Below are 24383 nucleotides of genomic sequence, written 5' to 3' on the forward strand. Positions count from 1 at the left end.
CAGTTGTGCAAGCACACGTGTAGCAGTTCTTTTTAAATAAATGAAACCAGAATATTCAGTATATTTATTATAAAACTGGATTTATCAATCCAGACAGTACAGTCTAAAAATTTGACAAAGACCAAGCATTAAGGTGACTCTCTGCTGCCCCCTTCTGTGTTTTATAGTTATATGCTCAGAAAAATTGTTCACAGTTAGGTTACTGATAGGCATGTAGATAAACTGAAAATATGTGGTCTAAAAAACACGTGGGCCTCGGATTTTATCATAATTATACTATACCACAAATATTGAAAATAAAATTACGTCAAAAACACATAAAGCAATAAGTGATAGAAAAAAGAAAATAACAAATATATAAGTTAGTATATTTCTGTATTTGCCCTCTTCAGGATGTCCTCACTGTGACCCTCAAAGAATATTCACGTATAGGCAATGGATGGATTCATGAATTTCTTTATTCTTGTATTAACTTATTCTTGGTCAAATAGAAAAAGCACCATATATACAATTGCATTTTTACACCAAGATTTACATTTCCAGTTTACTGTGTTGCTTTTACTATTTTCATTGTTATAACACTGTGCTATTAATATTGTTGTTGTTCTGTGTTTATCTGTATGCATATATTTGACAATCACTTTTGCTGCTGTACAATCAGAATATATTTGTGCATTGAGGGGCAAAAAAAGCGCATAAGATGTGTAAAAGGTCTGCAAGAAATACAACAGGTGCAATTAAAATCAAAATGAGACACTGAACAGTCAGTGCTTTTATCAGTTCTATCCATTTTCTTGCACCCTTGTCCCTTGGTGGGGTTGGGAGTGTTGCTGGTGCCCATCTCCAGCTAACGTTTTGGGCGGGGTACACCCTGGACAGGTCGCCAGTCTGTTGCAGGGCAACACAGACAGGACACACAACCATGCACACACACACTCACACTCACACCTAGGGGCAATTTAGACAAACCAATTAACAGTCATGACAGTCATGTTTTTGGACTGTGGGAGGAAACTGGAGTACCCGGAGAGAACCCATGCATACCCAGGGAGAATATGCAAGCTCCATGCAGAAAGACTGGGGCTGGGAATTGAACCCAGAACCTTCTTGCTGCAAGGCAACAGCTCTACCAACTGCGCCACTGTGCAGCCCGCTTTTATTAGTTGCAGTAAGTTAATTTCTAAGACTATTTAGGGCCATCATTATTTATTATTTCAACATGAATCATGTAAAGAGGAGGGAATAAAAAAATAAACATTTAAAAATATAATGTGACTAAAAGCATCTTCGAATCTATTAAATATCTGGACATTTGAAGATTTCCCAGGGCCTAAAACTGAAACAAAAACAAAACCGAAATAAAGCAAATATAGAACAAAAAAGAAATAAGACAGCGGTGTAAAAAAATTACACAAGTGAAATAATAAAAACTAAGCTTGTAATTCAGCTGTTCCAGATAATAACAAATATCACAAAGATAAGTGATTTTTTTAATTTATTTAAATGAACTATTTAAAAACTGTGGAAATTATACATCAATCCCTGCTATCTGTGCAGCTTCAGTATAAACTTCATCTGCCTGTTTCCTGTATCTCTGTGATAACTCTTTAGCCCTTCTCACTTCCTTGATATTCTCTTCCAGGTTGTCATTCAGTCTTCCTTGTTCTTGGTAGGTTTCTGCTGCTCCCTTCACTTGCTCAACCATTTGACTGTTGCTGCGGAGCAGCCAGTCCAAAAGCTGAAAGAGTTTGGCACCCTTTGAGACGGTGGCTTTGGCGCTGTCTGAAATACCCCTGAACTCATTCTGGGCTCTCTGCAGAGCGAGAGGCACTGGTCCCTCCTCAGTTTCTCCCTGTGGGCCCACAGGATCCAATATGAGGGAGAAGTCATAGCCCTTCATCTTCAAAGACACCCTGTATGTGGTCTCTGACGACAGAAAGGTGGATAGAAATTAAATCAACCAACAGAAAAAAAGAACCACCTGCTTATCATGCTGCTTTAAACAAAAATTGTTTGCTGCTCACCCTGCTCCTTCCTTATCGCCCCTATGCACTCAGCAAAAGCCAGGTTATCAACATCCGTACTGTCGCAGCTCTGTTTCAACTTTCTGATGTGTCCAACCATGGCTTCATAGTGTTCCTGCTGCTCATTGAAGATCTCTGCCATGTCAGTAAACCTCTGATCCAACTCTGGCACATTCACCCGTCTCATCACCAGCTTTCCACTCCTTTTCACTGTCGGCGCATCTGGACGTCGCACAAAAGACACACAAAGACAGCAGGCAAGAAGAAAAGCGTGAAATAGAAGATTCTGGAATTCATACAACATTTCAGCGCAGATGTGAAACGCAGACCTGGTTTACCATTGTGAGCTGAGGGGGCCTGTCTGGCTGATTCAGCTTCAGTCACTTCAGATGGAGATCCAGGCTGCAACAAAGGCTGCCTCTGAAACAGCAGAGATGGTTCTCTCATATTTATAAAAACACAGTGTTGGTCTCATTTAATTAATCCCCTGTAAAGATGTGTTGAGAGATTTAAAAAATATATTTTATTGCTGTAGCATAATCTTATGCAGAACATTAAAAAAATATGGTTAAATATACACAGAAGTAGATCAGAAGAGTAAAAATCAGCCTCCTTTCTGGCCATCTCACTCCCTAGATCTACAATTCATAGATTTTTGATAGAAAAAAGGTCAACCTAATGTCCATAATTTTACAGGAGAAACTAATGCTGTCCTAATGGCAAAAAGACAACCAAGTTTTGATGTCAGAGTTGCTGAGTTTTCCCCCACTGCAAAAAGTAAAAAATAAAAAAATTTAATTGCTGAAGTTAAAATTTCAACTCTCAAAAATATTAGTGTCATATTCTGCTAATCTTTACCAAGGATGTCAATAAATATGCCTTGTACTGTAGCAAAACAACAAGAACAGCAAAACCTATTATGAAATTTAGATCTAAAGTGAGTTTTGTTTACAGCCTCTCAAGCAAAAAAAATAAAAAATAATCTCCTATAAACATACATGGACGTGATATATAGTTCTTCTTGTACAAATAAAACGTTCGAGAGAAAACTACTGAAGCTAGACAGATCTCTCCATTTGTTTCATTTTACTCGCGAGAAGTTATAGAAACTTCGGTGCGATGTATCGACAGCATACCTCGCCGAGACTGTCGCTGGAGACAAAGCAACAGCAGAGGAGACGGAGCATTTTCACCAGCGTTTGTGTCCTTTAGCTTGTTTTTAGGTCACTTATTGTGTTCATGAAGTTTTTGTCGTCCACATTCCATATGACGTCAGTGTCACGCGGGCCATGAAAAAAAAAAAAATCTTCCGCGCTATGCTTGAACGTTGTAACTACAGGTGAGCGTCAGGTGACGCACGCACACACACACACGCAATGTGAAAACGCTGAAGGCCTGATGCTTGCATTTGCACCGACGACGGATATGACCACCAAGATGACAGTCCAAACTGTTATTGCATTTCATGGATTTTATTGGTAAATGTTGCTAAATTTGTAAAAATTAATAAACTTGGGAAAAAAAATAATACACAGACACAGCCACAACAGACAAAATTAATCATCATACAAACAATTAGGTCCCAAAAGGTTAAGAAAATGTAAGAATTTCTTTAAACAACTGCTTTGTCCAATACGGAAACTGTTACATACAACATATACTTGCCCCTATCAGTTATCAATAATTAAAGTTGTTAAAAAAAACTGCATCTGTGAAAATCAGAATTGGATGAAGACTCACGTTTATTTGATTACTTTGTGAAAAAATGTTTTCCAAAGCTTCCTTAAAAGTTGCACAATTTTTTTTTTCACGTCAACAATTTAGGAGGATTATGTAAATCCATGTAAGTGTCTCTCAGAGCAGTAATCTCCAACTCTTTTTTATTTATTTATTTATTTATTTATTTATTTATTTATTTATTTATACGTATGTATATAAATCTATTTAAATTATCACACAAATATTTGTTGTTCTTATTAAACTCAACCGAAGGGGGCAGCATAATGCCTTCTCTGGAACTTCTATGCAGCCTCGACGATGGAGAAGAAGACTTCAAGAGAAGGGAGATACAACGCTAAGCTGAGCACTATCTTACTAAATTAATGCTCAATCTCCCATAAGTGTCTAGGTTCTGTCCTAGTCACCCCATTAAGAAAAGTGACATCTAACATTCGTTTTTAAATTTAGAAATTGAAAGCAAGTTGTTGTCTTTGTTAGCACGAACAACGCTGGCTGGTTGCTGAGCGACAACAAAAGCTACACACCGCTGGCAGTGAGCCTGCTGTTGCTTTACGTGAACTAGTCAGAAAAATACCTATCTGACATGACGGGCGTAGCGTCTCCGGAGAAGGCAGCAAGCTCCAAGAAGAAAAGCGAGAGGAAGTGTGCCTCCAAAGAAGAATACAGGCAGCTGTCCGGCATCATGGCAGGCATGAACATTCTGAGAAAGCAGGTGCAAAGATTTGTTTTAAACTGGCTTTGCATGGGAGATGTGTCTGTTTTAATATATTACCACCCAATTGTGTTTGGTGTTTACCTCAAGGGTACACTCTGTGATGTGACCCTGGTGGTTCAGGGGAAACACTTTCCTGCCCACAGAGTGGTCCTCGCTGCTGCCAGCCACTTCTTCAGCCTCATGTTCACCAGTAAACATCACACACGGACACATACAAAAAAAAAAGTTCATGTTGAGATGGATGTTTTACAAAGACTGAAATAAATCTCAGATTCTGCACCACATCATTGCAAATTATGTTTAAAGCTACAAACAGGATTTTTTCCGTAAGATCACTCAAATTTACTTTAAATATATTCTCATGATTAGCCTGATTCCTGTGCATACTGGGAAATATTGTTTCTTAATATTGCAAAGTTTAAAAACTTTGCATTTTTAAACCGTCCAATGAAAGTCTATGCTTAGTACAAAGAGTTTGTATAAAAAAAATCCCACAATGTTTGGTTTGGCTTTCTTTTGCATTACTTATTTTCTCGTGTCCAGCCAGAATGATGGAATCAATGTCTCATGAGGTGGAACTGAGGAGTGCTGAGCCCGAGATCATTGAACTGTTGATTGAATTCATTTACACAGCAAGGTAAGATTCTGCCATAAGATGTCTTCTCATGCTTTGTCATAAATATGTAGTTTGTGGTTCCCTTTCAGTCGATCCACTCAGTACAACACTCATATAACGCCCCCACATGGCCTGACTGAAGACACCTTGAATCACACCTGTTGGACAATGACGGGTAATAATGGGCGGCAGGCCCCACCTGGATATAAATAATGGTTCTAAAAGGGATTTGATATCTCGAAAGAAATGGCATAACATTGCTTGAAGGACCTACATAAACAAACGGGGGCACTCACTCACCTCCCTTCCTGGAGCTATGTGTTGTACCTTGTTCCTCTTCTTTAGGGAACAGTGGTTATATTCATAGCATTTTATTAAAGAAAGTCCAAATGTTTCTAAATGAGGCTTATGTTCTGTGTGTTTTTGTTTCCCCCCCCCGATACGTCTTTGTGTGTCAGAATCTCTGTGAACAGCAGCAACGTTCAGTCGTTGCTGGACGCAGCCAACCAGTACCAGATTGAACCAGTGAAGAAGATGTGTGTGGAGTTCCTTAAAGGACAGATCGACGCCACAAACTGCCTGGGTACATGCTTGAAATACAAACCCAGTTCCAACAAATTACGGCGATGAGTTGTATTTACTGGTTTGTCTTTCTGTCCTTGTGCAGGCATCTCTGCCTTAGCAGACTGCATGGACTGTCCTGAGCTGAAGGCCGCAGCAGAGGACTTTTTCGAGCTCCATTTTACAGAAGTCTATAAGCTGGATGAGTTCTTGCAGCTGGACGTTACACAGCTCACACATTTGCTCCACCAAGACAAGCTCACTGTTCGTGCAGAGGCTCAGGTACGCACAATTTCAATTTATAGATTGATCGTGGTGACTTTGTTTTTCTGATGTGCTTTTACGTTTGTGTTTTAGATTTATGACGCGGCGGTGCGTTGGCTGAAATATGACGTGTGCAACAGAGAGCAGTACATGGTGGAGGTGCTGGGGTGCGTTCGCTTCCCTCTGGTCTCCAAAACCTTCCTGTCGAAGACCGTGCAGGCAGAGCCGCTCATCCAGGACAACCCACAGTGCCTCAAGATGGTCATTAGTGAGTAGGAAGAGAGCAGGGGTTTATTTGTTAAACGAAATCGTGCATTATAGATAAGCATTTTATTCAGAAGAATAACGTTGGTTGACGTCAGCGTCCCACTTCTGTTCTCCAAGGCGGGATGCGTTACCATCTATTGTCTCTGGAGGACCGGGAAGACCTGGGAGAGAGCAGCCGGCCACGGCGCAAGAAGCACGACTATCGCATCGCCTTGTTCGGAGGCTCGCAGCCTCAATCCTGCCGCTACTTCAACCCCAAGGTATTAGGGATATATATGAAAACACATCTGAGCACGAGTGCTATGATGTTGGTGCAGAAGCATTTGCTAGGTATATCCTTCAAAATCATTTGAGTAATCTCCATAAAATCACGTCTCTTCGAATTGTATTGGTGAGGCGTCGGTGTTCTCCATGCAGGACTCCACCTGGACAGACATCCGCTGCCCCTTTGAGAAACGCCGCGATGCCACCGCCGTCTTCTGGGACAACGTGGTGTACATCCTGGGGGGCTCGCAGCTGTTCCCCATCAAGCGGATGGACTGCTACAATGTCCTGAAAGACAGCTGGTATTCCAAGCTAGGTCCGCCCACTCCTCGCGACAGCCTGGCCGCTTGCGCTTCTCAGGGCAAGATCTACACATCAGGTGGATCGGAAGTGGGTAAGGGTCAAGATGCAGGATAAAAACCTTTCAGACGTTAGACTGAGTTATTTTTATTTCTACTTATGGGGATGCAGACAGTGAAATGCAGTGGTTTAGTTGAAGTTGTTGCATGTGTGAGGCTTGTGGTCATTGGACTCCGGCGTTGTCTGCGTGTGCGTCTGCAGGCAGCTCGGTTTTGGACCTTTTTGAATGTTACGACACGAGGACAGAGTCATGGCAGGTGAAGACCAGCATGCTGTTGGCCCGCTGCAGCCACGGCTCCGTCGAAGCCAACGGACTCATTTACGTTTGTGGAGGAACGGTGGGCAACAACGTCTCCGGGAGGATCCTCAACAACTGCGAGGTGTACGACCCTGGCACACAGCAGTGAGTACGATGTGGCGGAGAAAGGATAGAGAGAGTGGCAAAAATGTTTAATTAATCAGTGACGGTGAAGCGCTGAGAGTTTCGTGAGGTTTAATTAATTGCTGGTAAAAGGAGAGGATCGCCCCACAACACGGAGAGTGTAATCAAGACTTCCTTCAGAGTCCAACGTGCTCAGTCCATTCGTTCTCTTCAGGACATCCCTCAGAGACAAACTGTTTCTTAGTTTTCAATTGCAGTCAGCCTCCACCCCGTTCCTCTTTCAGCTCTTCCCTGTGTCTGCTAAACCTTTGTGTGTTTGACGCAAACAATTCTCATTCCAAAGATTGTGAAAGGCTATAATAAACCCACTTTGTGTAGTAAAAAAAAAAAGATTGCTAAATTTCTTTCAGAGGGGGAGGGAAATTTCCATGACTTTCCATGTCTTTGTAGTCGGTGGAAAAACTAAGTACAGCTTGGCTGCTCTCAGAGGCGCTGAGATGGAAAGTATCCAAATGTGCTTGATTAACTCATCTTACATGTAAAATTAGAAGCTTCAGGACCTCGGACTGCTTTCTCCCGACAATGTGGCTCAAAATTAGTTCATTCCTCCTTACTCTATGTTTATTTTGAGGTTAACAGGGTGGATGATTTACACATTCATGTTTATCTGTTTAACATGGATTAGTTAAATCGGATGTGATGGTTTGCCCACAGACACAAAAGAATGACATTTTGGCATATTCCTACAAATATGCACATATTTCCCTTAACTCATGTAAATTTTAGATATTTGCTTTATTTATTTTATTCGTATAGTATCAATAGTATCACCCACTAAATAATTAGTGGGTCAAATTCCATTAGTTTACTAATCAGTAACAATTACTGCTTCCTCATATCTATGTATCTTGGCAGCAGAAAGAGCAGTTAGTCAGTAGAGTTTGATATGGCAGCAAATTAGACCTCAGTTAGGTTCAAAGGCAATACAGACTCTGAACACAGATAATTGTTTTTATTAGAGGCGGCAAGAACAAAGTTCTCTCTGGCCAGGTCATTTGTTATGTCACAAAAACTCCTGTGAAGTCCTTAAAAGTCACTTTTACCGCAGCATCTGTATATAATAGCTGCCAAACATTGCACCACAAAAAAAAGTCTCCCCAAACCATGTGTCAAGAACGAGCTCCAAGAACCAGAGTGACAACCATTTTGTTCTTACAGCCCTGCATCAGAGAAGAAGCTTCAAGTTTTTGAAAATTACATTTGAATCACATTCAAATAGCACATTCAACCAGAAGTCCAAGAATAACTACAATTTAACTTGATGCAGAGTAGACTTGAGGATTTTTTTTTTATTTTTATTTATCTAGTAAATTTCAGAAAGGATTTCTCAAACCAGTAACTATTAAAATAGAACAAGCAGCAGTTGTCCAGCTGGCAACTATTTTCTCCTAAACCCTAATTGCACATTTCAGATGGCGAGAGCTGTGTGGCATGAGAGAGGCCAGGAAGAACCATGGACTGGTGGTTGTCAACAACAGGATCTATGCTGTGGGAGGACAGGGGCCTTTGGGTAACTGCGACCACCACGGGGAGACCAGTAAGGATTGGTAAACTGTACGTCAGGGCAGCTGCTATACAAGGATGTTTTTGTGTTCTTGTAGGTGGACTGGATTCAGTGGAGTACTACGACATTGCCAGCAACGAGTGGCGAGCTGCCTCACCAATGCCATGGCGGGGCGTGACGGTAAAGTGTGCAGCTGTCGGCGATGCAGTCTATGTGCTGGCAGGCTTCCAGGGGGTGGGACGGCTCGGGCACGTCCTGGAGTACCACACCGAAACAGACAGGTTGGTATTTTAGCTTGCTTTCCAGGAAATTCTAACTGCTGTTTCTTTGTTTTTTTGCTCTGAGATTTTTGTGTGGAAGCACGACTCGATTGTCTTCATTTCGCGCATATGCGCATTTCTGCGTTGCATTTTTTAGACCCTTAACTGATTCACATCGTCCTCATCTTTTCCTGCTGTCAGGTGGGTGACGTGCAGCAAGGTGCGAGCGTTCCCCGTCACCAGCTGCCTGATCTGCGTGATCGACACGTGTGGAGTGAACGAAGATGAAGATATGGACCTCATAGACTCCCAGCCGCATGCCGCGTCCTCTTCCTCAGCCCCTTCCACATCCCCCTCGTAGTGAAAGAATCTTATCTAGTGTATTTAAATTTTTGAACGTATGTTTACAGTTTTGAAAGAAACCGATTTAACTCACAAAAGGCAGGGTATTTATTTTTTTTTGTTGTTTCTTTCCCCCACCCAGAAAGATCCAGTCGTGGTTTGATGGCTCACACTATTGTATGAATGTCCTCTTACAGACATGTTTTTACTATATTATTTAATTGTCAATTTATATTCACTCTAAAAATGCAGTTTTGTTTATGTTACGTGTTGCGCTTTTCTTTTATTTCAAGCAAAAGCTTTAGTGCCATCTTAATGCTTTATAAATAATACCACACACAGGCCTTTGAAGAAAATGTGTAAACATTTTATTTTCAGCTGTAGTTACAAGTAAAACAATGGGAATAAAAATAGGAATGTAAATTCTGTACTGCTCTCATGTACATTTTTAACACATAATTGTAGACAGCACCACATGAATTAACGTTGAAGAAATAATGTCTTAAAAATGTGTAAAATATTCTTGTGTATTCATAAATCGCAGAAGTCATAATAGTGGTGGTCATCTTGCCCCTTTGCCATTTTTTATTTTTTTATTTTTACTTTTGCAGTTTTCATGGAAGTCATGTGTCAAATCATACCCACTGTGGCCACTGATGACTTTAAAGTAATTCACTATAATCTGCTCAGCCTACAGCAGGTCAGTAATACTTATTTTTATTTGCCATATTTCATAATAAGACGACTCTCCCAAAGTAGGAGCACCAGAAACAGAGTCAAATCATAATTGGACTATGTTGTAAAATTTCTGCAAAATGTAAAATCCTGGTTGAGGTGTGAGCTTTTTATACAAGTCAATGGGTTTAAAACGGAAAATTGATCTGGAGTTGTTCCCTTTAGCTGCCACGCTTGCTTGTTGATATTTTCAAGAGTTAGAGCACAAAAAATGTACTTTTTTTAACAGGTTTTTTTTTCTCTAAATTTTGACCAATAACATTGTGTAAAAATACAAACAAACAAACAAACAAAAAAAACAATTCAGAAATCCCATCATTGCCAAAACTGTTTGGTAGTTTGTCACTTTTTACAGCACCACATTTGGTGTAAAAAAATGTAAGTTCAGCAGTAGATTTTTTTTTTCAATACAAGAGATGTACAATTAAAATTTCCCCGTTATCCAATCGTCAGCTCTGTTTGACAATTCCCATAACTCCCACATTTTTTAGTTTCTAAATGCATCGGACATGCTTCGATCTTGTTGAGTAAAAATCAGTGGTTCTGAATGGACTCATTCAGAACATTAAGCACATTTTTCTCTTCTTAGGTGTTCTTTGAATAAATAACCCAAATCAGCAGCTTAGACCTCAAATAAAACTGAAAATCCTCATCTGCCAGACAAAGCCTGATTGGCCCGTTTCTAGTTCACTCCTACTGGCATTGCTCTTATTACCTTTATAATAAAAACACTATTATTTTGCATTCAGTGTTCAGTCCTTAAGCAAACATGACTGGGTAAATATAATTAGTCTATGTATTAAAAAATGCTTGTAAAATGATGCACGTGGTTTGAAACAGCTGATCAGAGAAGTTTATACACCACATTTTAGATGGCTGCTTCAAACTTAAAACACAAGCACCTGCGTATCACTGGAAGAGGTTAAAATAGTGCAAAGCATGACGGCAAAGATTAAAAATATTATTCTTCTCCAAAGAATAACCTTTGATCATGGTGTTCTAGATCTGTGCATTTCTCACTGCCTCTCTATCAATCCTCCTCCTCTTCTTCCTCACTCATAAGGAGAGCAAACCTGTTGTTTATCTCCTCTGAACCCCTCCCTCCACCCTGAGACCGTCCTCTTCCTCCTCTTCTGCCTCTCCCTCGCCTCCCTCTGCCTCTGCCTCTCTTCTTCTTGCCTGATCCGAAGCTGGAGGGGTTTGTCTTGAGGCTGCAGTCCTTCACAGCATCCAGCAGGCAGAAACAGAGCTGTCCAGATAAAGATCCACCAGGCAGTAAAGACTCCACAGGCCAGCCTCCTTTCAGGTACCTGAAGAGGCCGTGTACCAAGGTACCGCTGAACAACCTAAGCAAGAAGGATTTTATTTTTTTCATTACAGGAAATCTAGCTCGTACCTCAACAGGTGGTTGAATATGTAGAAAAATGTTTTAATCCTCTTACAAAGACACGTTGGGCTCGGGCAGTGGCACCAGCAGCAGCTGATTCAGGCACAGGGCACTCCAGAGGCAGGACTGCCATTGGCTGAGGCAGTGGGCCGCCCCGACGTCCACTCCTCGTCTTTCACCAGATCTCACCCGCTGGCGATCTAGCGCTGACAGAAAACCTCGCTCAGCGGCCCAGTTTAGCTGTGGGGCTAGAACGTTTCACCCGTTAAGAGGCAGATCTCTTGACTTGACGAACTGCATATTTTCAAATCAACTAACCAACAGGTACTGTGCGGGGCGCTCCAGGCTGATTGTTTGACGTCAACTCTCCGTAAATCATGCCTATCACTAAAGCCTGCAGCAGGGGCTGCGAAGGCGCTGGTGTGGCCTCACGCAACCAGAATCCAGTCACAGCAACGGCAAGCTGCAGATTGAGAGGAACTGGAGCCAGGGCCGACTGCGTCACACCTAAGACTTCGAACAGGACACCAAGGCGCACCGCAGCAGGAGCCTGGATATGAAAAATAACCATAGTCAAACAAGAAACAGCCCAACAGATGAACCCAAAGTCATATCAATGGGGATTTTTTTCATTCCATTAGTCAAAAGTTAAGATTTTTCAGGCTGCTAATGAGTCGAGCAGAGCAAACATTTTCAACAAAGTCAAGTCATTCAAACTGGAACAGACCTGTACTCAAATCTGTATGTATTGAAGATTTAAAAAATGGCTGTTTTTTTTTTTTTACTTACTTTATAATGAATTATTTTACAATTGAAATCAATATTTTAAAGAGTTTAAACTCTTCAAAATCCAAAAGATTTGCAAAAGCACCCTCAAACTTTTTCACAATACAACCACACACTTCTATTCAGTTTTGTTCCCTGCATTTGAACTTAACCTGCCATCAACAATGGACTGACCTAAAAATGTTAATTATTAACTTTTTAAATAATCTTACCCTGCCTTATTTAATGGTTCTCCTGAACCTTCACACCACAACTAAAGGGACTGGAGTCAGCCAGCTGGTTTGTCTAAGATATCCCAAGTTCCAGATGGGAATATAAAGATGACTGAGCTTTTGCATTAGCAAAAGCATGGAACAGTTTGCCTTTTTATGCAAGCAATGCGCAATTTTGTAAAAATATTAAAGAGATCTTGTACAATTTCCTCCCACTGTGACATTTTGCACCAACTAGTTGATGAACAACCTGCAATACAGTTAATTAATACAAAATGTGTTTACCTGACTGAGCCCATCCAGATGTATGTGGTTCCAGAGGATGACTGATTCCACTTGGTTTTTGCTTAGTTTCAGGTCCAAACGGTCGTACTCTTCCACGAAAATTGGAGAACCAGAGCCATGTGACTGTGTTTGTACTGGAGCTGCATTGAACACGTGTTCTGGTCCCTGCAGGCCCCTGCCTCCACCACCTCTTCCTCTTCCCTGCATTTGGACTTGTCCTGCCTTTGCCAGCAGTGCGCCACTCGCTGGGCTAGCAGTGTTTTCAGCTTTTTGCAGTAAAATCCCATACACAGCCTGACGTATTGGTCTAGAACTACAGTGGCTGCTGGCTAGTTTGCTATTCTCCACCTGCGGGATGAGAAGGACCCTCTGCATGACAAAAGCGTCAAGAGCCAAAGGAGACAGCTGTCCCCGTGCTGCAGCCAGAGACAAGCACTCTGGCAGCTGTGCCAGACCAGATGTCTTCCCCTTCGGAGCTAACGTACCTTTGGAGAACCATGGAGCAAGAGGGCTTTGAGCCTTGATGTTGTACTCTTGCATAGCAGCCAACAGCTTGGAGCTGAGCCCACCTCCTTGTCCTCTCCTGCCTGCCCCAGCCGCTCCATCCATTAACCTGCTAACCTCCTTCAGTGCCTCCGTCACATTTGGAAACGATGACAGCCAAATGAGGATGCCCTCGACACGAGAAGCAGGTGCCTTCCCCCTGCCTCGGCCACCGCCTCTTCCTAATGCACTCACGTCTACGAGAGCGAGGAGGGTCTCGGTCTCTTTTGGAGCACCGTAGTCATTACCAGTTAGGACTGCACACAAAGGCAGCAACTCGCGATTCATGCCCCCAAAACAGCGGCACAGATTGTTAGTGGTGTAACATCGGGATGAGATGTAGCGCTGAGAAGCTTTTCCGTTAAGATTGGTCCACTGGAAAAAATGAAGTGGCAGATAACCAGCTGAGATAAAAAAATAAATTAAAAAAAAGATGAGAAAACAAGGGGACATCAATCGCAGGGTAAACAACAAAGTGCAAGTTATTAGAAAGGGTTATTTGAATCATCAACAATGTAGGAACACTTTCTCTTCAGCCACACACCTGGAAGGTCAAATATGTAAAAGTCGCTGTCATTTGTCAGTACTGGACAGTTCCACTGGCGCGCCAAGCAGGCAATCTCCCAGTCTGCCTCTGCTGGACACTGCACCAGCGGGATTCCTCTTTGATTTAGGACCTGAATGAAGACTTTCCTTACGAGGATTGGGAGGACAGAGCCATTGCGACCATGACAAATGCTGTCTGCCTCCTTTATCCTGGACTGCAGACGCTGACGCAGAGTAGCAAACTTCTTGTCACTTGGGTCCATCCCTTAATATGATTTAAAAAAATTGCATTAATAAAGTCTGTTGGTGCAAAGTCAATTTTATTATTCAGTCATACCCATATATAGCTTATTATAAATGTTACCAAAAGACAGGACTTTCCCTCTAAAAGGAAAAATGAAAAATTACAGAAAACCAAACACATCACATCAGCTCAAACATGTTAAGCCACATATTTATCATGCTGCACTCTGGAGGGATGATTATTTGAGCTCATACCATTTCAGTGATTTAAAGTCTTTTCACCAGTTATCAGAAAAAGAGACAAGTAATAGGCATATGCCACAACATTACATTGAAAGGGTGATCAACTAAGCTGCGTTTTGTATTGCTTGATAGTATAACTTGTCAATTAAACATGCCAGTCATGAGCTGAAAGAACTGACAGCAACTGTATCCTTACCCCCATCCAGCACCACATAGGGCTTGATGTTACAAGTTTCCAAAGCAGATAGGAACTCGTTGAGAAAGGAGGCGAACGCATCGTAGTCTCCTCCATGCTGCTGATCAAATCCGTAGTTGAAGTACAAGCGGAAATATAGACTGCAGCCGTCAATAACCAGCCGACTATCCCTGAACCTCACATCTTGAAGGAAGTTTCTGTTGGACTCCACATATGTTGTCAACCCCTGAACACCCATGACATCACAGTGCCTGCAAAATGAAGATTAAAGCAAAAACGTGTGAACGACAGTGGGAACAATGATGCATGGGCAAAGATCAATACAGGATAATAACAACTAGTTAGTGCGCTTTGCAGAATGTTAAGTACTAAGATTATTTTCTCTTGTTACATTTCTGGTTGTTTTCGCGAATTATGACACAATAATATTAACTACAGCAACATAATGCACAAAGGCCAAGCAAGTAATTTATACTTACTACGTTATACAAACTGCAGGTAGGAAGTTAGAAGCAGTACATGTGCCACTTAACTTGTTTTCTTGAAACGCGAACTTACTTCCTTATTGGTTACATTTCAAAATAAAGGTGTGGTCTGACATAAATCTGTTGAAATTTTCATTATTCATTCTCCAAACAAAGTTTAAAAGAAAAATAACACACCACTATAAAAAACAAACAAACAAATTTGAAAAACAGACCGTCTATGGAAGACTAATCCTTTACAAAAAAAATTACCCATTATTTCACTACGGTAGAGCTGCAATCTCGCGATAGAAGACGAGAACTCAAACCGCTAGCAACCGCGCTAGCCAGTTTCGTGTTTTTCGTGTTTGAAAATTTATACCGTACTGCAGTGGCTACAATGTCCGGAGGAACAAACCTCGGCTTTCCGGGGACAAACCAAGCGTTGGCGCATCGCAAAAAAGACAGCAGTCCCTCTGCTCGGTTCTGGGAGAGTCCGGACACTTTAACCCAGCTGGAGGTGGTGCGACAGTGGATCGGGAAGCACTACAAAAAGGTAGCTAGGAGGAAAGCTAGCCGCCCCCTGCTAGTAGTAACCCTGTAGACACACTGTAAACAAATCTCTTCTGCTGAATAACTCCACATGGGGATGCTCAGTTTTTCTTTTAAAGATTACAGAGCTGCACCGCTTTAACGTTTAGCAAAAAAATAGGAAAAAGTAGCGACCAGATGTGTAACTAAATTTAAGATTATATTCGTTGTTTAATTTCTTCCGATAAGTTGGGAATATTGCTTGTAAAGTGTAAGAAATTAACGTTGTTTTTTTTTCTATTTAACAAAACCATTAATGGAACAATGCCTTCTTCTCCTCTCGAAATCTGTGTTTTTGTGTTAGTATGTGCTGGTGGACGCTCCATCTTGTCAGGTCCTGGCTGCAGTCACCTTGCAGCTTCTCCAGTTCCAGGAGGAAGCCTTTGGCAGACAAGCTCCCAACCCTGCTCTTACAAAGCTTCCAGTGAGTATCCCAGTACTGTTTCTTCTGACTGTTGTCTAACAAACGAACCTCCCACCTCAGTGGTACTTTTGCTGCTTTTCTTGCTACCTAAAATTTATGCTGGTATTGCTAGTTGCTATGTAAATATCAACGAATTAGCGGTGATGTGAAAGTAATAAGCACCTACAGGCAAAAAGATGAGATGTTAAAACATGCTGGTTTATCCTTTGTATATTAAGTTATATTATTTTCTGATGTCTTTTCATTCCTATTTTTTATTTATTTAGGTTCTGGTTCAACCTCAAAAAGCCAACTGTTATAAAAGAGGAATATTATGCAGCCTGATCAAACTAAAATAACTCTAAGTGACCCCCTGTTGTTAGATGTTCAATATCAGAGCCACCTATCAGACCGCATTAGTCTGATAACAGAATATAGGTATAAGATTTCTTCAAATTGTTGGTTGTCAAAGCTGGTACTAATTGGCACACAGTCAAAATGGAGCTGTTGCAGACAGCTCCATTTTGTATCCAAAATGGGTACAGAATGGCAAACTAATCTGCTCTTGTTTCCTTGATGGTTAGGAGGAAATATTTGCCGTTCCCATTGGAAATTTTCATTTCTAAAGGAAACTTCTGTTCGTTTTTTTCTAACATAAACCTTAAAGATTTCATCATCAGAGTAAATGATGAACATTTACTGAAACTTGGGTAGCTAAATTGATCTGTTCTCTGCAGGCACATTGTTTCCTGGACTTGCAACCAGGCGGCGGACTCGGTCACATCCTAGGCACTGCTTACAAATTCAAGGTTGAACAGGGCTGGTGGGTAACAAGCATCCTACGCTTTTGCTCCTTCATATCCATCTCTTTCCCAGACAGAGATGTTTGATGTTGTCACCTGCTTATCTTCACACAGGAGAAGGTTTGACCTGCAGAATCCGTCGAGAACTGAGAGAAACGTTGAGATGTTTGGTGTGATTGAAAAAGCTTTAATCCAGGTATCAAATCTGCAGACGTGTAAGAAAACTCACAGACATTTATACAAATGATTTTATATTAAACGGCTGTGGACATTTTGTGTCATCAGAACAACTGTGTCTCCATCCCTGTGGTATTTATTGACCCTACTGTTGACCTGGAGCTGTCCAGCAGACTCACTGGCATCATCATCAAACACAAGGTAAAGCGATCCCAACTGTAAAGTAATGGAGGAAATATTTCCTTACATTTTGAACAGAGATTATATTTCTTGTCAGGATATATCAGCACTGTTTAGCTCTGATATGAGTGACTTTGTTCTCCACAGGGTGCAATTACCGAGGACAGTATAATGGCCACTCATCACGTATACGGCTCACTTGCTTCCACAGAGGAGGGTCAGTGAGAGAATCTTCTTCCACATATCTGTGATATGTGAAATATGACCATTTTCTAAACTTTTTTTTTTTTTTTACTCAATTTTCCATTCACATTTATTTCTAGACGAGTGGATGCGTCCTGTTATGCGAAAGGACAAACACGTTTTGGTCCACTGGGGCATGCACCCTGACAGGTAATGGAAGAGAATACATCTCTAAGCATAAATGACTTCAGGAGGCATTATTTATAAAAAATGTGCGCAAACAAAATACACACAGCAGGTTTTGTGGACCCACTGCCATATTCACTTGACTCTTAAAGAATGTGACTCTATTTAACAGTTATGACAGCTGGCTGTCCTCAAGTGACGTGGAAGGAGACGTCGAAGACGTGCCGCACGTAGAGAGGCCGTGGAGGGTTAGTTGGACACTATGCACAGAAATGAAAAAATGTTGACAAAGCTTTGTCACTATGTGTGTTTAAAGATTAGTTTTGAGCTTTGCAGAATGTCAGCCTTCACATTAAAACTTTTAAGTGGAAAACACAGAACAGCTGAAGAAGCTAAGGTTGTAGCAGCAATCTCGCAACAAATCTATAGAGACCTCTGCCTGGATGTCTGTAGTTGCTAAAATGCTAACAGCTCAACTTCTAGGCAGCAGAGAGGATAATTAATAGTAACACGTCCTAGATGGTAGCATAAATGACTTTCTAAATGAGCTAATAACTTGTGATCTACCTTTTATTTTATGCATTCCTCCTTTCATGAGGATTTTTTTTAAAGATTTGTGTGTGTCTGTGTGCTCAGGTTCATGCCGGTTGGGTTCTGGACACAGACGTGTTTAATGAGTGGATGAATGAGGAGGACTATTGTGTAAATGAGAGGAATCTGCCGCTCATCCTTCGACAGCGAATCCACCTACAAGAAGATCAGGTTTGTGTGAATTTGTTCGCATTTAATGTTGTGTTTTTAGTTAGATCCAAAACGTTGTGAAGACAACATAAAAAAAAAACACAATTACGAGTGTTATAAATCAATTATGGCAATTAAAAATATATATTTTTGTACATTCTTGGTGTTTTGTTTTGATTCCAATTCTATTCATCCTATGAAATTGTTAATGCTTTTGTCAAATTAGGTTGCGCTCCTGATTTAAGTTTTTCTGCGTCTACCTGACTGTTTTCCCTCAGGACTCCAAGTCCACTCCGTTGAAAAAGAGAAGACGCTCGCCCTCACCTTCCACTGATGGCAGAAAAAAAGGGAAGAAAGGGTAATTGTTGACTGTATCATTTAAACACGCATATGTTTTTGGTTTGCAACCACAAACTAAGTTGTAAGATTTAATATGTGTGTGTGCGTGTGCTGACACAGGAGAAGGCGCGGCCAACAGGAAGAGGAGCCAGAAGAAGACCTGACCAAAGACATGGAGGACCCAACACCTGTGCCAAACATGGAAGTAGTCACTCTACCCAAGAATGGTAAAACTCCTAAAACAACATCCATATCTAGTGAAAAAATATCTAAAACTATTATTTTAGATATTTAATCTAATTTTGTCTTCAACTTCTACTCAACTTGTGTAGTGAACCTAAAGAAAGATAGTGAGAATACGCCAGTGAAGGGAGGCATCATGGCTGACCTCGGTAAGGTTGCTTTAAACACAAAAAAAATGTAAACATTGACTTACCATTATGTGCACACATTTAATGTTCATTCTTGATTTTATTTCAGATGATCAAGAAGATGACTTTCCAGGAAGGGTAAATTTTTTTCTTTTCTTTTTCTTTCAGTGTTAATAGTATCCTGTGTGTGTGATAGAAAACTTTTATAATAGAGAAGAGGATGGAATATTGTTGAAAAGTCAAATTAATATATTTATGTGAAATAATGTGTCTAGGAAGAAGATGAGGGAAGAAGTGAGATCCCCCGCTTATCAGAGGGAGAGGACAATATCACTGAACAAACTCATCATATCATAATACCAAGCTACACATCGTGGTTCAATTACAACAGGTAAACATTTCACCGACTTTTAAATGTTTAGCTTTCAATTACGTTGTCATCATAAATTCACGGTTTCTAAAAGATATCCGTGTAAACGTTCTCCTCCAGCATTCACTCGATAGAGAAACGCGCTCTTCCTGAATTCTTCAGCGGAAAGAACAAATCAAAAACTCCTGAAATGTGAGTGCCTCTGACTCTCCGCCGTCTTCGTACGACGCTACAATGATGGCGAAGCTTATTTCAGGTCTGATTGTCCCTTGTGCATTTTAGCTTCCTGGCGTATCGCAACTTCATGATCGACACGTACCGGCTCAACCCCCAGGACTACCTCAGCTCAACGTCCTGCAGGCGCAACCTCACTGGAGACGTCTGTGCCCTTATAAGGTAGGGTTTCGTACGAGCGTGAAGTCCCGCGGTGGCGTCTGTGCTTCAGTAAGATGTTATCTGTGTCCAGGGTTCATGCCTTTTTAGAACAGTGGGGTTTGATCAACTACCAAGTGGATGCAGAGAGCCGGCCCCTCCCCATGGGACCTCCTCCAACCCCTCATTTCAACGTCCTGGCCGACACGCCGACCGGGCTGGCTCCCTTGCAGCACAAACCCCTTCAGGTCGGCTCCGTTGCTCTTACGCAGGACTCGCGTCTCCAGATTTTCTTTTGGAGATTTCGTCGTAACGACTGTTGTTCTCGCAGGTGTCTGCCTCGCAGCACATGTTGAATTTCCCAGAGAAGAGCAGAGAGAAACCTTCAGACTACCAGAACTTTGGTCTGCGCACCGACATCTATGCCAGGAAACACCCAAAGGTCTATATATAACTGTAACTAACTATATATTATCAAACGCGATAATTTTAAGTCTGAAACTTTTTGCCTCGTCTTTTTTTTATAGACTAAAGGAGCAAACGCAGGACGAGAATGGACAGAGCAGGAGACACTGTTACTGTTGGAGGTGAGACTGAAAAGTTGTATTTCTTTATACGCCATTGTGGATCCATACTTGATAAATGATTTGGCTCTATATTTCAAATATTTATTTAATTTTTACTGCTTTTTCACCTTTTTTTCCCCTGTTCGGTACATGCCATCTAACACAGAAATGTGTTTTATCTTTCAATCTGTCAGGCCTTAGAAGTGTACAGGGACGACTGGAACAAAGTATCGGAGCACGTAGGCTCCAGAACGCAGGACGAATGCATCCTACACTTTCTACGTTTGCCCATCGAGGACCCTTACCTGGAGGACTCGTCGGCCTCTCTGGGGCCGCTGGCGTATCAGCCCGTGCCTTTTAGCCAGTCGGAAAACCCCGTCATGAGCACCGTGGCCTTCCTGGCGTCTGTGGTAGATCCGCGTGTGGCGTCGGCCGCAGCGAAGGCGGCGCTGGGTGAGAATCGTTTGAGTCGATGTGAGGTGTTAAGCTTCGGGTAAGGTGTTTTGACTTTTTTGTTTGTTTTTTTCAGAGGAGTTTTCCAGAGCACAGGAAGACTTGCTGTATAAAACCTCTGATCCATCCAACCAGCCAGAACAAACGGGTAAAAAAAAAACAAACAAACAAACACATAAATTACTCCAGAACGTCTGTCTGAATCCTGCTGTGTGTTATTGATCAATTTCTTTATCAAATAGATCCAATGGAAGCGGAAAGACTTGACTCCAGCTCCATTCAGGTAGAGAGAGGGAAAATTAGTGAGAACATTCACCGATCACGTTGGGTGTTTCTTCTTGTTTCAATTTGCACGTGTTGCAGGTTCCTGTGAGGCTGGACGGAGTCAAGATGGAGCCTGGCGTGCCAAAATTGGACGGAGATCAAGTTAAAATAGAACATAGTGAAAGTATTCTGACGGAGGAGGGCGATGGTATGTTAGTGTGTGTGTGTGTGTGTGTGTGTGTGTGTGTGTGTGTGTGTGTGTGTGTGTGTGTGTGTGTGTGTGTGTGTGTGTGTGTGTGTGTGTGTGTGTGTGTGTGTGTGTGTGTGTGTGTGTGTGTGTGTGTGTGTGTGCGCGTGCGTGCGTGTGTGTATAATGAGAACTTTTCAAAAATACTCTCGAGTATCTGTGTAAGATTAACTGTAATTCATTTGTGTTCTAGTCAGGGGGGAGGATGGTGAGAACAGGGGAGAAGGGGACGATGGGAGGAGAGGGATGGAGCTGGACCTGGTGGAGGGAAGCGTTCCCACGGCAGCAGCAGCAGCTCTGTCATCTGCTGCCTCAAAGGCCAAGGTGAAGCTCACCCTCTCCAATCACATGAATATTTAAAGAGGAAATGGCAGTTCCATTCTCTTAGAACTACAGTCATTGAGACTGCATGCACTCACCTTGTATGAATCTAAGAAAAAATATAAAGCAGAGGAAAACTGGAAACTGCCTCAGCCACTTACCGAGTTCTTCCCTTTGTTCTCTTTATTATTTGTCAACTATAAATTGTTGTTTGTGTCTTAAAGGTTGTGTTTTTTTCCCTCTTGATTTTGTTTCTTGTAGCACTTAGCAGCAGTAGAAGAGAGGAAGATCAAGTCTCTGGTGGCTCTACTGGTGGAGACGCAGATGAAGAAGCTGGAGATCAAACTGAGACATTTTGAAGAGCTGGAAACCATCATGGACAGAGAAAAGGAGGCTGTGAGTGTATATATATGCTTCACTGTTGCCCAAATTTGAAACTAAGCCTCTTGCACGTTTAACTTCTGTAAAGTGAGATAAGGTTTACATCTGTGACTTTTTTTGTAGTGTATAAAAGGCAATTGAATTTGATCCAAGTGCTTTAATATCTTGATAATGTCGCCCAGATCCTATATTGTTAACTTATTTGTGGAGATATGAATTAATCCCAAATTTTGAGGAAGTTTTATTCAAGTGAAGCACTCGGTAATCAAACTTTTACATGTCTTTGTGTGTGTGTGGTGCAGCTGGAGCAGCAGCGCCAACAGCTGCTGACAGAGAGGCAGACTTTCCATACTGAGCAGCTGCAACAGGCAGAGATGAAGGTTCGCCAGCAGAGGGAGCAGCAGGGCCAGCCGGGTTACACAATGCAACATTCAGGTCTGAACCAAATGCACAACTATCAACTGAAAGATGACACTTCTTTTTTTCTACACTTATCCTCACGCTAATATCCCTACTTCTCTTTGCTGTGTTATTGCTTTTTGGTCCTGTGTTCAGTATTGATACTTTGGTGTTACATTCTTCAGGCCAGTCTGCGGCCAACAGGATGGTACCTGGAGGAAACGGTCAGACGATGGCCCCTCGACACCCCGGAGCTCCAAATGGGATGTGTGAGTATTTTCCGACGTTGCCGTGGGGTTTTCACGTGCTGCTGTTATTTTTATTTACTTAAAGCTTTTAGAGAACTAACTGAAACTGTCCGATCTGTCCCAGACCCGTCGTCACAGCCTGATGGGATAGCGTCCGCTCAGCCCACTCCTCCGTCATCCAGTCACAGCTGAACTGACCACCAGACAAGACACACATGAAAGAAGTGTGCTTTAATACGGAAGGACGACTAGATTAAGTGTTCAAGTCAATTGTTTGGTAGTCCATCGTTTCTAGACTGAAAACTTTGTGAGCACATAAACCCAGCTGATGTGTGTTTGGTCATCAGTTGAGTTTGTCTTATATTTGTGAAATAATTGTTCTCTGGCATCAAGAGTTGAGAAACTCAACTCATTAAAGTTGCTTTTTTTTTTTTTTAAGAATCTTTGTGTGTGCATCTGTGTGTTTACAAGAAAATCACTTGAATTTGGAGAGTCTAGAAATCTATTCTATCTCTGCATAATGATAGCCTAAACTTTAGCAACTCCGTTAATTCTTTACAAACTGAAGTACCTGTGCTTGAAACATCAGTTGCTAATTTAAAAATGTTTCGGAAAGCATATAAGAGCTTGCTTTTGTTTTCAGTCAGTAGCACTAAAGCCTGTCTTGACTACTTAATTTATATTCATGCTTAAGAAATGTTTAATAAATCAAAGGGTGACATGTTTCACTGCTGTTAAAGAAAACGCAAGTAAAAAATTTAGTGACTCAATAAGCTACCATTTCAGAAATTGTAAAATATTGTGGGGACAGAAAGTTAGGTTATGATACATGTGGCACTGCAACCCATCATTTAAAAAAATTCCTACACAGATCCACAGCTCAGGTGGAAGGGGATCTGTGGACAGGACTATCTCTGCAAATTAGATTTATTTATTTTTTATGGAGGAATGGACAGATGAAAACCATGAAAAGTCCTGGTTGCAGTTTGTAGGGTACAAAAAAGCCCCAACGTGGACTAACATATTCTGGTCAGGTGAGGCCAAAATAAACTATTTGGCTTACATGTAATTGCTATGCAGTAGTGACATGATGTCAGGGTGTGATTAGATAAGTGTGAGCCGATCATGTTCCTGCTCAGGTGTTCCCAATCATTAGCTGCTCGCCATCACTCTGACCCTGGTAATTGGAGGCATCATTGGCTGGAAGGGAGCTGGATGAGACGGGGGTCCTCAGATCTGGACCTGGAGGGTTCTTGGTTCAACACTCTTCAGTCAAGTAGCCTAATTGCATCCTGAGTATGTAGGCACGTTCTCAAGGATCTATCTTTACGTCTTCTGATTTGAAAAAGATTTTTGATCTTCAGCTTCACCTTGCAAGAAAAGACAACAAAGGTTTCCATAGCCACAATTTGTCAGAACTCTAATTCTGACAAATTTAGTTTCCTTACAAATGCTAACAAGAAATTAACAAGACTTTCAATTATCCATCAGTAAAAACTGCTGTTACACTAAGGTATAAAAATTGATGGCTTTTTAGATTTTGTCAATTACTCTGATCAGATATGATTAAAATAATCTTATCTTCAGTAAGTATTACATGGAAGATCAGTAGCACATTCCTGGTCTTAGACAAAAACTTTGGAATTGGGTTTAAATTCAAAATGGCTTCATATCACACCAAACCTTTTGAAATTGAAATCATTTTGAAATGGTGGTAGTTCACTTTAGAACTACCTTCTCTTTAGCAATTAAGATCATTCACAGGAATGAACAAATCTTGTTCAAATAT

General features: G+C 41.4%; 4 protein-coding genes across 9 annotated transcripts; 2 read left to right on the forward strand and 2 right to left on the reverse strand.

Moving 5' to 3' along the window:
• Positions 1-440: 440 nt before the first annotated feature.
• Positions 441-3930, reverse strand: LOC103472276 (uncharacterized). 2 transcript variants are annotated; one of them, XM_008421782.3, is made up of 4 exons: positions 3161-3930; positions 2363-2444; positions 2025-2246; positions 441-1926 (listed from the first exon to the last, which is right to left on the reverse strand). In XM_008421782.3, exons 1-4 carry the CDS (start codon positions 3209-3211, stop codon positions 1529-1531), a joined length of 753 nt encoding a protein of 250 aa, XP_008420004.1. In that variant the 5' UTR covers positions 3212-3930; the 3' UTR covers positions 441-1528. The 2 variants fall into 2 exon arrangements, with proteins under 2 accessions (XP_008420004.1, XP_008420003.1); XM_008421781.3 differs by having other exon boundaries at positions 2354-2444.
• A 139-nt stretch (positions 3931-4069) lies between these two features.
• klhl7 (kelch-like family member 7) lies at positions 4070-9787 on the forward strand. 4 transcript variants are annotated; one of them, XM_008421779.3, is made up of 12 exons: positions 4071-4476; positions 4567-4669; positions 5023-5116; positions 5554-5678; positions 5763-5938; positions 6014-6188; positions 6305-6447; positions 6584-6845; positions 7013-7214; positions 8666-8763; positions 8855-9038; positions 9219-9787. In XM_008421779.3, the coding sequence occupies exons 1-12, from the start codon at positions 4348-4350 to the stop codon at positions 9376-9378; spliced, it is 1851 nt and encodes a 616-aa protein (XP_008420001.1). In that variant the 5' UTR covers positions 4071-4347; the 3' UTR covers positions 9379-9787. The 4 variants fall into 4 exon arrangements, with proteins under 4 accessions (XP_008419999.1, XP_008420001.1, XP_008420000.1 ...); XM_008421780.3 differs by having other exon boundaries at positions 4074-4476; positions 6605-6845; XM_008421777.2 differs by having other exon boundaries at positions 4070-4669.
• On the reverse strand, positions 9621-15534 carry aste1b (asteroid structure-specific endonuclease 1b). Of its 2 annotated transcripts, none has more exons than XM_008421776.3 (7): positions 15418-15534; positions 14536-14786; positions 13852-14118; positions 12765-13711; positions 11800-12031; positions 11537-11729; positions 9621-11440 (listed from the first exon to the last, which is right to left on the reverse strand). In XM_008421776.3, exons 2-7 carry the CDS (start codon positions 14771-14773, stop codon positions 11125-11127), a joined length of 2193 nt encoding a protein of 730 aa, XP_008419998.2. In that variant the 5' UTR covers positions 14774-14786; positions 15418-15534; the 3' UTR covers positions 9621-11124. The 2 variants fall into 2 exon arrangements, with proteins under 2 accessions (XP_008419998.2, XP_008419997.2); XM_008421775.3 differs by lacking the exon at positions 15418-15534 and adding an exon at positions 15015-15236.
• On the forward strand, positions 15277-23028 carry smarcc1b (SWI/SNF related BAF chromatin remodeling complex subunit C1b). The gene is made up of 28 exons (XM_008421774.2): positions 15277-15555; positions 15895-16014; positions 16731-16816; positions 16911-16992; positions 17082-17174; positions 17301-17370; positions 17477-17546; positions 17695-17770; positions 18159-18284; positions 18542-18621; positions 18723-18829; positions 18935-18994; positions 19083-19111; positions 19249-19364; positions 19464-19535; positions 19626-19739; positions 19810-19963; positions 20047-20157; positions 20243-20302; positions 20476-20734; positions 20811-20882; positions 20977-21017; positions 21098-21206; positions 21439-21569; positions 21828-21962; positions 22250-22382; positions 22532-22615; positions 22719-23028. The coding sequence occupies exons 1-28, from the start codon at positions 15400-15402 to the stop codon at positions 22784-22786; spliced, it is 2814 nt and encodes a 937-aa protein (XP_008419996.1). The 5' UTR covers positions 15277-15399; the 3' UTR covers positions 22787-23028.
• Positions 23029-24383: the final 1355 nt, after the last annotated feature.

The sequence above is a fragment of the Poecilia reticulata genome, chromosome 11 (genome assembly GCF_904066995.2).
Source record: "Poecilia reticulata chromosome 11, P_reticulata-male-v2, whole genome shotgun sequence".
NCBI lineage: Eukaryota > Metazoa > Chordata > Actinopteri > Cyprinodontiformes > Poeciliidae > Poecilia > Poecilia reticulata.